We start from the raw sequence: 12,731 nt of genomic DNA on the forward strand, positions 1-12,731 counted from the left end.
ACGCTCCTTAAAATAAATCATATTTATAATAAAATAGTAATAATACAACTAAATTTTGTAAAACAAATGCAAGTGTATTATTTGTATTGCAGTTCCAAAAAACAACTTAAAATTCATCTTCTGTAAATAAAAATAATTTTTTTGAATAATGTATTTGATATTTTTTCCAAGCTTCTCATTTATCCATTGGCATGAGCAATGATTATTTTCTACATCTACATTTAACATGCATGTAACAGAGAGCTCAAATCAGTTTCATTAATGCCTCCTGGTTTGTTTATTTATTTAGTGTCTTCATACATTTACTTAAAATATTACATCATGTGTTTAAATTTTAAATTATTATTAACATGGCAATTGATTACTTATACTTTTTATTTCACAATTATTTGTGTATTTTGTGATACTGCTCTGATCAAGGTTTATCATGTTTCCCTTAATCCATCCGGGCAAATTCCAAGGCGGTATCATTTTTTATCTATAAAGCAACAGGATTCCCCATTCCTGTTGTGATCTATATAATGTACTGATCAAAATAAAATATTTTGTTAGTTAATCTATTTCCATAATTTGTTCTTAAGTTTTTCAGAAATTTATACTTTTGCAGTATCAACAAGAAAGATTATTTTATTCCCTGCCATCAGTATGCATCTGTTTTATTGACATAAGTTTTCATTAATTACATGAATTGTTGATCATTCAGTATGCAAAGTAATTAATTTTTAACTCTCTATCATCTATACTGCTTCCAAGATTAAGACGTTAATAATCTCTTTTATATCAAATGAATGATAAAAAAAATTTCACATTCATCTTGGAGTTGGTAAGTGTAAATACATAATCATCTGATGACTAATCATGAAAATGAGAAATTTATGAAGCATTTACTGTTCAATGCTGTACAGGCATTTTATGTTGTTATTTATCATACAATAGGGAGTAATTTTCTAACAATATTTGTTTAAAATATCAATTGCTAACCTGATGGTAAAAAAAAAAACAATGTTATAAAGTAATTTTAACTAGCCATTTAATTATTTTTTATTACTTAAAAAAAAAAAAAAAATTACCGTCCATCCAAATTCTACATCCAGAAGAATGGAAAAAACAATAAATCTGACGAAAAAGAATTTAATGAATAATGAACAGACCACATATATATATATATATATATATATATATATACACGTGTGTGTGTATTTTATTTTTATTATTAATTTTATTTTTTTATTAAGAAAATACATGTAAAAAAAAATATGAATGGCTAGTTTATTTACTTATCTAATGTAAAATTAAAAAAAACAGAATAACTATTTACCTATTTTTTATAAAGTATTTATCTTTAAGCTACATAGAACAAATTTTTAAAACCATTTATCAAAATAAGTAAAAAAAAAGAAATTTGAAAAGATTTATTTCTTAGAATATTTTATAACCACAAGTGCATACAACATCAATTTATTACAAAACAGAAGAATAAGACAAATAGATAGTTAATTGACTACTGTTCTAAAAGAATAGTCAATTATCTACATTTATAATAGATAAACAAAAATACATCTGAAAAACTAGATACATTACAAAGATGACAACATTTACTTCAGAAACTTACAAGGCAACAAAATTATGCAAAAAATATACCATTAAAAAAATACCAACTCTTGTAAAATTTTCTATGTAATTTTTTCTATTTATAAAAGCTTGATACAGTAACTTCAAAAAAAAATTAAAAAGATAAATATAAACTAAGCAAATATTGTAAGAAGCATACCAGTTACCTTTAAATGCGGTTGTTTTTCGACTGAAGGTGATTCTAGTTACATGAAAATGCAAGAATTTATTAAAGGATTGTTAGTTATCTCCATAAGAAAAAAAATATATTAAAAAAAGCAGATTCTATGAATTATAAAAAAAATTAAATAATTTTAAACTTATACTGAACAGGAAAGAATGCTTTCTAAGTTTAGTACTGCTTACCTTTCTTAATTTCATTCTTTTACCACTTGTTGATGTGTTTCAGAACCATACTATTGTCAAAACGTATTGTACTTACTCAGAATGAAGCTAAGATAGGTAAGCAAAACTAAACTTAGAAACTACAGTATAATAGTAATAGTAACAGTATAACAGTAATAGTAATTATTATCTTAACAAAAACAATTTTGAAAAGAATGCTGTTCTTGCAGCAGTATCCACGCTGATCATAAATTTTCCTTCCAAAAGATGTTACTTTTACTAGTAAAAAATTTGGAATACATTCAATTTAAATTTTAAATGACATTATACAAATCATTTTTCAGCATAAATTCATAAATGTATGCTTTTTTAGAAAAGTTCTGAAGTACAACCCACCTATCACCACTAAAGTGTAAACAAAAACAATAAGTTTTTATTTAATACAGTTAACTACAGTACCAAATTTGCATGCATACATACATAAATACGTATAAAGATAGATAAACCAATAATGCTCCTTAGCCTGGCACAGTCAGGTGAAAATTAATTGGATAAATAGATTATTTGCAAACATCATTCTACTTAGTATTAATTATATTGATCAATATAAAAAAATAATAACACTTTAAAATTACAATTAAAGATTATTCATAACTTACTTTCAAAATGATGTGGATATTAATACTTTCAAGGTTAACTTAAGTAACCTGAACATAAATTACATAAGTTTGTTCAAATTTGTTTTAACTTTCTTAAATAAAAGTAAATTTCATTATATTTATTTAATAAATTTTTAATGGGGCTTTGCTTCTTCCCCACAACATTAGCCTGTGGAGCTTTTCTTCCCACTACACACAGAGCTGCTTAAGCTCTGTGTGTAATGGGATGGTCTGGCAAGTAGGGAGGCTGAAGGAGGACAGTCATCTGATTTTAGCACAAAACTGATGAATTGACAAAGCTGAGTGTATGGGCACACAACTGTTCTAATCTGCAAATTTTTTCATGTAACTGTTGTGAAATGCCTTGATAGTACACATGGTTCACTGGTTCACGTTGTGGCGAGAATTCAGAAAAGACAATTCCATTAAAATTGAAAAAACAAAGTGAATCATTTTGACATTGGATCAAGACTGATGTGCTTTCTTGGAGTGTGGAGATCCTTTGCCGATTCATTGTGATATTGAACTTTTGCATCAATGTCACAGCCATAAACCCATTATTAAAACATGAACATGATTGTTTCATCATCATTGGCTTGTTCAAGAAGTTGCCAATAAACATTCACTCTGCTGTTTGGTCATCAAACTAAGAACAAACTTCGCTGCAACTCGATGCATGTTCAATTTTTCAGTCAAAATGTCATGGCATGAGCCAATTAATATTCTAACCTCTTCTGCAAGTTCTCTGACAGTCAAATGGTGATTTACATGCACCAGATCATTGATTTTCTAAACATGGGTATCATCAGTTAAAGTCAAAGGCCTTCCTGGTAAAGGGTCATATTCAGTTGACTGATGAGCACTTTAAAATCATGAAAACCATTTATAACATTACATATGACCCACAGCATCATCTCTGTAGGCTTGTTCCAATAGTTGAAACATATCTGTGAAATTTTTCCCCACTTTCATGCAAAAGTTTATGTTGTATCGTTGCTCCTGAAAATCACACATTACAACAATTGCTACAAAGACTTAAACAAGTTGCACTCAAATAACAATATCACAAATACTAGATGATATATCAACAATTCAAGAACATGTCATCACAGAAAAGGTTATAAGGAACACAATGCTGCCAAGGACACATCACTAAATACCTCTGTTGGGACGTAATTAAAAATGTTCGGTTACTTTCTGAACAGACCTTGTACATTTTATTGTCATGAAGTATAACGAAGATGATAAATCATTTGCAAAGGTATTTCTCTTCTTAATACATAAGTGTATTTTAAAAGCTTGTGATTCTCTGAAGTCAATCAAAAAAACTTAGGAGTGGCGCCCTATGACAGAGTTGAAAGCTCCTGGCCCTTAGGTACATAGGGAAGTATGAAGTGAAAATGGAGCCACAAAATATTCTAAACTCCAGCAAGGAAGCAAATTTTTTTGCCATGACTTGGCTGGTATTGAACTATCAGAAGAGCTATCACCGCAGTCAGTCACTTCTGTTCAGAGAATCATGAGGAAGGAAAATTGTGCTGATGTGCTAAAATCCTAACTTTTTCTATTCCAACTATTCCTAAGCAAATAAGAATTGGCTTTTGGTCACAACAAAATTGGATGCATGGGAGAACAAGATTGTGCACATTGCAGCTGTATGGGACATGATGATAGTGCTTGCACTGAAGCTGAAAAGGGTATTAATTTTAAGGGTTTGCAATCAGCAAGGTCTCGAGAATGCCCCCTCTATAAGGAGGTATTCTATAAAGGATTCGTATTAAACAGAAAGTCCTTTTCTATGGTTCATTGGGAATACATAAAATCCCTCAACATTAGGTATCCTGTATAGCCTGGTGTTAGTTTTGTCTAGGCTCTTTCTAATAATGTGCAAAAAGCAAACAAGTGTGCATCGTGCAAAAAACTGACCAAATTCGTACAGGCTTTGTGAGACCAGGATATACTGGTGGATGAAGTGCCAAAGAAACAAAGCACTTCCTAAACTTTTAAAAACCAAAAAGGAAGATTGAATAATATTTGATAAATAATCTGCATGCAGAGTTTTACGTATAACAGAAAAAAAATAACTTTGATGTATGCAAATATTATTCATTGGTATGTTTGTGGTTTCCAATCTCACAGAGAGGATATCAAACTCCTACAAAAGAAAGAAAATCCTTCAATACTTCACCTTCAGAAAACTCTACTCTGTCCCCAGGATGAAGTGTCTTTTAGTGGTTATGTCTGCAAGAGATGTGACCATCAAGCTGAGCATAGAGGATGTGAAGGTGTGGCTATTTTCCTGAAGGAAATCATTTTGGCCGCATGGATTCTACTGGATTCAAACATCCTTGCAGTATCAGTGAAGATGTTTGCGCCATTTAAATAAAATATCTGCATCTTATATCTTCCCTTCAAATTCTGATCAGGAAGGATGATGTGTTCAGTCTGACTTCACAGATTCCTCTGTCCTGTCTAATAATAATTGGCAATTTCAACATTCATTACTATTCATCGGCTCATCATCATGCTCTTTCCAAGGCACTATAGTTGATCGACAAAGGCAGACTTGATCTTTACTTATTGAACAATGAGTCATACATGTTTATGTCGTCTTCATCAGATACATTGTTGTGCATCAACCTGTCCTTATGCTCAGCATCACTACTTCCATGTCATACTTGGCACATTTCCATAAACTTCTTTGGAAGCAATCACTGATCGGTTGTTATCTCAGTCGGTAATAGTGATTTACCTCAGAATCAGCCATGCAGATGGGTAGTAGGGAAAGCAGACTGAATTGGATACATGGATTTCTTTGGCTAATATGACAGGAGTGGTAATGCGATCCACAAACTTGCCAAGTTTACACACCTGATAATTGATAGTGCAAGTTTTATCCCTCTAACATCTTTCCAGATGTTAGAGGGATAAAACTCTATTCCTTGGTGAGATGAAGACTGCAGGAGGACACTAAGGGATTCACAGGGCTTTATACAATTTCAGCTAAAGGCTTACGGCAAAATTACTCTGCGCTTTCCAGAATGCAAGGATTGTGCCGTTGATTGTTTCAGTGTGCTAAACAGAAATCATGGCTGAATTATTTGGATAACATTTTTCAGACAACTACATCATCTGTTGTATGGAGAAAAGTTTGTGCCATGAGTGGATCAGGACAATCTCCACAGCCAATTGAACTGGAAAACAACAGCATCCTCATCATCATGCCTATTGATATAGTGAACATGTTTGGAAATTCATTTACATCAGTTTCCTTTCATCATCATCATCATATTGTCCTGAGTTTATGCAATGTAAGCTGCAGACAGAAAATGTTCACTTTGTTACTGGAGACTAACAAAACATTCCCTTTTCTTTTGATGAGTTAATGTATGCTTTGAATAATAATTCCCATGACACTTCCCCCTGAAAATAATAATATCAGGCTCAGTATGTTTTTTTACCTCCCGGATACTGCATTATGACATCTTTTTTCTATTTATAATAAAATAACAGGTCTTTCCAGATTCTTTTTTCATTTTCTGTTTATCCTTTGGAACCACCGTAAGTTATTACTTCAGAGGATGAATGAGGATGATATGTATGAATGTGAATGAAGTGTAGTCTTGTACAGGTTCAGGCTGACTATTCCTGAGATGTGTGGTTAACTGAAACTCAACCACCAAAGAACACCTGTATCCATGATCTAGTGATCAAATCCATATAAAAGTAACTGCCTTTACTAGGATTTGAATCTTAAAACTCTTGACTTCAAAATCAGCTGATGTGTAATGATGAGTTCACTACTAGACCAACCTGGTGGGTTTTTTCCAGATTCTTGGTCAAAATAATTTGGTAATTCACATACTGAAACTTTTTTTTTTTTTTTCTCTCTCGCTCAGCTCCCCTGGGCCGGACCGACTTGTTGGTATTACGCCGCCCAGGGGAGTGTCTTTAAACTCAAATAGGCCTCCCCACCTACTGGCTATATACCGGCAAGGCAGGTCGGCCTACCGGTTAGCTCTTTTTGAGAGTTCTTTATTAATATTGCCCTTTTGGACACCACGCCAGACCCAGTTCGCCGCGATGCGGCGCCAGGTCCCTTCAGTATTCAGTGTGCTGTTGCCTGACTGTTACCCGTGGAGTCCTTGGTGGCTCATCAGTGCCAACACACCGCAGCATGCTGGACCTCACCAGCAAGGCTGTCCACCCAGTCCTATTCTAGCCAACACCTTGTCTTCTCTCATCAGAGTATTTCTGTAGAACAACTTGTCTAACAAAACTAGCAAAATTATTCCAGTTTGACTCGCTTCTTAGCATGTAGTCTATTGTTGTCTCTGGAGTTATACCTGTGAGTGCCTTACTATGTCTAAGTGTGTCCCACCTATTGCACTCAAAAAAGGTGTGCTCAGCATCATCTATCTCGTTGTAGTAGTTGCAAATTGGCTCTTCTCTCTTGCCTATTTTGTGCAGGTAGTTATTGAAGGAACCATGTCCTGTAAAAAACTGCAATAGATGATGATCAACCTCACCAAATCTTCTCGACAACCATGGCTTGATGTTGGGGATGAGGGATCTCGTCCATCGACCCACAGCTTCCTGCGACCATCTTTCCTGCCAGATATTATAAACGGCATCCCTGACCTCTTGTTCTGGCTTGCCTTGTGCCCTCTCCACCCTCTTTTTTGCGATTAGGTCAATAGGAGGTGTACCCGATAACACGCACAGGGCGGCATAGGACACTGTCCTGTATGCGGACACAACACCTAGGACCACACACCTGTGCGTCCTCGCCAGTCTCTCTTTGTTGCGCCTGATGGCGATAGAGCGCCACCAGGCCGGAACGGCATACATAAGCGAAGACACGACGGTGGTCGCCAGTAAACGGTGCTTTGAGGCCCGAGGGGCATTCTGCGATGACATAATGATGTTTAGACTTTTTATCATCCTTTCTGCCTTGTTGCATACATTGACTATTGCTTGGTGTATCTACCGTTTTTCTGGAGGATAACTCCTAAGTACTTGATGTTATTCGCTTCTTCTATAGCATGACCGTTGATGGAAATATTGAACGGTTCTAGCACTCTTCTACCCGTAAAGGCAATACACCGGCATTTTTCCGTAGACAGTTGCAGACCCCTGGACCTCAACCACTCCTGTATAGTGTCGATGGCCGCATACACCCTCTCCCGCACCTACAAGACCGTCCTTCCCTCTACGAGGACTGCAAGGTCATCTGCATAAGCCAGGACCTGGACGCCGACAGGAAACTCCTTCTGAAGGAGTTCATCTATAATCACCAGCCACAACAACGGCCCCAGAACAGAGCCCTGCGGAACTCCACCGTGCATTTGAAAATGTACTGTTTCTTCCTGTGCTTCTACCAGACATCCTCTGTTGAACAAGTAACATTCAATTTGCCTACGCAGGTACGGGCTGAGGCCCCTAGCTGCAAGTGCGCCATTAATGTGACCCCAACCAATAGCCCCGAACGCGTTTTTTATGTCTAGTGACAGCATCAGTGGAATTCTCCTGGTTTGCCAAGTGCTTCTCTTCACCTCGTCGGCCCATCCCAAAATTCGGCAGATAGCCTGCACAGTGGATCGCCCCCGCATAAACCTGTACTGGTTAGGACTGATTCCGGCTCCCTCTTCTAGTTCTTTAATGATGCGGCCAGCCAGCATCTTTTCTACTAGCTTCCCCATCATGTTAAGGAGGCTCAGGGGTCTATAGGTTATATCTTCCTCCGAAGAGGTGCCTTTAGGTAGGAATACCACTCTGGCTTCCTTCCAGCAGTCGGGGAAGTCTCCGTTCTCCATGCCTTGGCTGGCAATCTCGAGCATCTCCCAGGGAGCCTTCTGAACCAGCCCCTTGATCACTGCCGCGGGAATCTTGTCCGGGCCAGGGCTCTTTTTGGTTGCCAAACTCCTCGCCGCAAGTTGTAGCTCTTCCATGGTGAATCTTCTATTGTCGCAAGGTGTGGATCTCAAGATATCAGGCACTGTATGCGGGAACAACCTGGCTACCTCCCTTGCAACACTGGTCTTATTGAGAATAGGCATACGTCTCCCGAACTTTTTGGTCACAATACGATATGCCTGGCTCCAGGGATTGCTGTCAAGCTCTTCGCAGAGCCTGATCCAGCAATCCTTTTTACGTCTCTTAATAGCCTTATTGAGCGTTCTTCTTGCCTCGAGGTATCTATTGGCTATTTCCTGGTACCCTTCTCTGTTATTTCTAAGAATACGTTGTTTCCTTCTCCTAAGGGACTGGAGCTCTTGTCTCATTGCTTCAATTTCAGCAGTCCACCAATATACGGAGCGCCTCCTTGTATTGTTAGCTGCCATTCTGTCCATTTCCTGCTTTATTATATTAGATAAAGCCTCAGGTGATTGTTGATGTCTATCAGACAGTCTACTTGCAGTCCTGTTGACGATTTGCTCTATTTGTACTGATGAGAATCTCGGTGGGGGGGAGTGCACTTCACGCCTGAAATCTACACCTTTCAGATCCGAGATAGAGGCGCGGTGATCGCTCGCTATATCTTCTGAGAAAACCATCCATTGGTACTGATTCCTCCTCCACCTACAGTCCAGGATGGTGAGGTCAAGAACAGACCGATGACCTCTCGCTACGTACGTGGGCGTATCGTCATTAATGCAGATGCAGCTGGCAGTTTCCCGGAGATCGGCAAGGATCTGTCCCCTCCTGTTGGTGTGTTGACTGCCAGCCGCCACCATTTTGCTGTTAAAAACACCCAACATTACGATCCTCTTGGTTGAATTGGTAATCACACCTTGTAAAGTGTCGATGAAGTTAGTAAAGTCCGCGATCGCAATGTTGGGTGAAATGTACACACCCACGAATAGAGTTGTTTCGGTCTCAACAGACACCACGCCACTACCTCTAAACTTGAAATTCCATTGTATACTATGACTTACGTCCATAATGGCAACATCTCCCATGTCGGGAGATGTTGCCATTATGGACTGTTGATATGTCATCAACAGTCCATCCAAGTTTGGCAGCTTCATATTTATTGGGTTCGGTGACCACAAGGAGGTCTACGTTCTTGTCTGCAACAACACGACTAATTAAGTCGTGAGCGAGAATACTCCTATTGGCATTCGCTAACATAGTCCTAATCATGCAATTTTTTCTTACATTGCCATGCTCCAGTCCTGTGTTCACCGCTCTTACAATCGAGGCATTGCTTAGGTTCAAGACAATCCACTATCTTGTGACCTCTGCTACCGCAGTTGAAGCACAAATCGAGCCTATCTGGGCCCTTACATTCGTGGCTTCTATGGCCCGTGCCCCAACAATGGTAGCACCTGTCTTCATCTTCCCGGATGTACGCCCGGCAACTAATCCATCCGATTCTTATTCTTTCCTCGACCAGTTTGCATGCCGCTCTGTAAGTGGTCATGACCGTAATATTTTGTGTCTCGCCAAAACCTTTCCTCATGGATGTTATCTTGACTTCCTCGCTAGAACCCACGCGATTTATAATGGCAGCCATAACCTCTTGCTCTGTTATGTCATGCTCGACATCTCGGATGTGCACAACAGTTCTCCTTCCAGCTCTGCTTTTTATATCAACGTGAAGGTCGGCAGCCTTGTCCCTCAGGATAGATGTAAATTGTTCCGCTTTCTCTGCACCCTGTATCCTAACGTGAAGCTCCTCGTTACGTACTCCTGACATCTTAAACGTTGTGTTGTGGCTCACAACATGTCATTTTACCTCTGACCATACTATCTCAACTAAGTATAAATCAGGATGATATGTTGGAAGCCTCAGAACTTAATGCCCACTTATTCCCAACAATTCATCACAATGGTATATTTTTCTGTTACTCCTGTTCAACTTAATTAGGTCATATGATGTGGACCCACCGGGTTGGTCTAGTGGTGAACGCGTCTTCCCAAATCAGCTGATTTGGAAGTCGAGAGTTCCAGCGTTCAAGTCCTAGTGAAGCCAGTTATTTTTACACGGACTTGAATACTAGATTGTGGATACCGGTGTTCTTTGGTGGTTGGGTTTCAATTAACCACACATATCAGGTATGGTCGAACTGAGAATGTACAAGACTACACTTCATTCACACTCATACATATCATCCTCATGCATCCTCTGAAGTATTATCTAAACGGTAGTTACCGGAGGCTAGACAGGAAAAGGAATATGATGTTTCTATAGCCAAACAGTCATGTCTTGTTTCTTACTTGATGACACTAGAAGTTTTTCAGAAAGGGTATTATGGAGCATTGTCAATAAGTACTAGACTCAGGAGAAAGGTTAGGAACTAATTTTTCTTCAGCCCATTTAAAATAATTTTTAGTATTCATCATGGTAATCACTACTTTTTGATTTGGTATTCAAAGTTACCATTGTGTTTGGAATAATGCTCATTTCACCTCCAGCATGAATAAGCATTATTCACCTTTATTTATTGGTAAATGAAATCCTGCCCCAATCATCAGCCCATGATTTTGTCTTTGAATGAGATGATAAAACAGTCATCCCTCTTTTTTCATTTCTTCCTCGTATTAAAAAAAAAAAAACAAAAAAAAAAAACTGGGACAGAGATGAGGCTTGTCTCATTTAAAAATATAAGTGACAAATAATAGACTTAACATTTTTATTTTCTAAACTAGTATTAGCTTTTGAAACCATTTTATAACTCCCTCTATAATGACTGTTTTTCACTAGTGCACAACTAACTGACATCAACCTCAAGGTTCTATTATTAAGTGAGATGTTAACTTAGAATAATATATATAATTACTAAGAAACAGACATGCAAGAACATAAAAATAATTAAATGAGGGAAATGAGAACATTCATTAGTTTATTTAGATTTCTATTAAGACTTGCCCAGCATAATTCGTTAAAAATGAAATAAAATGAATATAATAAGCATTCTAACAATAAAATGAAATAAGTTTAGATTTCAACATGGAAGATTTCACAAAATGATTATTTTTAAAAATAATTAGATTAATAATTTTTAATCATATCTAATTTAATCATTAATCAATTAATTAATTAATCATTCATTTTAATTTAATCCTTTTTTTAATAATTTTTTAATTTTTTTTTAATTTGCAAATTAAAAATGCAAAGGAAGATTTTAATTGCACTGAGAATTCAGAATTGTGTTCATCATACATCTACAAAATTTTTATAACAGGTACTAATCTAAAACTAAAAGTATTATGATTTAATAAAAAATTTCTAATATCTTAAATTAGATTTGATCAGTCAACAATAATAATTTTATGTAATTTTCATAAAAAAACACCCTTACATAAAATTTTAAAATAAAATTATCCAGAGTTGATCTCTAAACATTGAATCTATTATAATGCTTAAAGGACATTAATAAATTATACAATATTCTATATCAGTTCAACAACATAAATACATATATATATACATAAATACATATATATATATATATATATATATATATATATATATAATTTTAAATTACATGTTTTTTTCTTAAATACATAGGGACATACCTGTTTCTTTCATGAAGTTTCCATGTTTTAAGAATCCAATCAGACACATTACTACCACTAAGATCATGTACAATTTCTCTTGATGTTAACTGCAAAAAAGGATATCATTTTAAAAATGAATTCAAATATTGTTAAATTCAGTACACTATAGAAAAATAGCTTCTTAAGCTAAAATGACTATTTTATAAGTTTAGTTTCTACAAGCTAAACTATCTGATATTTCTCCGTACTTTGTACAATTATCCCAAAAGGACAACCCAAAATTTAACAAAAAACCTAAAGCCTCTCTATAACTATTCTAAGACTATCACAAAATTGTATGAAATATAGGTACAGAACCTAATATACAAGGCGTGTTCAAAAAGTAACGAGTGAAATTTCGCAGATTGTATTAGATTCTCAGGATTTTTTTGTTGTTGTATTGGTAAACATGTCTGAAAAGAATCTGTACACTTTTAGTCATATTGGATGTTTAATTTGTTGTCAGCTGTTAAAAAGGATAACACATGTTTTGGTACAATTGGCAATTTTTTATTTGTATAAATAATGGATCAGAGAATTTGTATTAAATTTTGCCATAAGAATGGAATA

The 12,731-nt window shown here is 36.0% G+C and overlaps 1 protein-coding gene across 4 annotated transcripts in view; it reads right to left on the reverse strand.

Annotated features, from left to right (window-relative positions):
- The window catches only part of LOC142319723 (phospholipid-transporting ATPase ABCA1-like), a 240,390-nt gene that overhangs the window by 66,777 nt on the left and 160,882 nt on the right, over positions 1 to 12,731 (reverse strand). For all 4 annotated transcript variants that reach the window (XM_075357320.1, XM_075357321.1, XM_075357319.1 and 1 more), the window contains one exon: positions 12,141 to 12,229. In XM_075357320.1, coding sequence (XP_075213435.1) covers positions 12,141 to 12,229 — 89 coding nt within the window. The remainder of the gene's footprint in view (positions 1 to 12,140; positions 12,230 to 12,731) is intronic.

Source organism: Lycorma delicatula, chromosome 2 (assembly GCF_047948215.1).
Source record: "Lycorma delicatula isolate Av1 chromosome 2, ASM4794821v1, whole genome shotgun sequence".
NCBI lineage: Eukaryota > Metazoa > Arthropoda > Insecta > Hemiptera > Fulgoridae > Lycorma > Lycorma delicatula.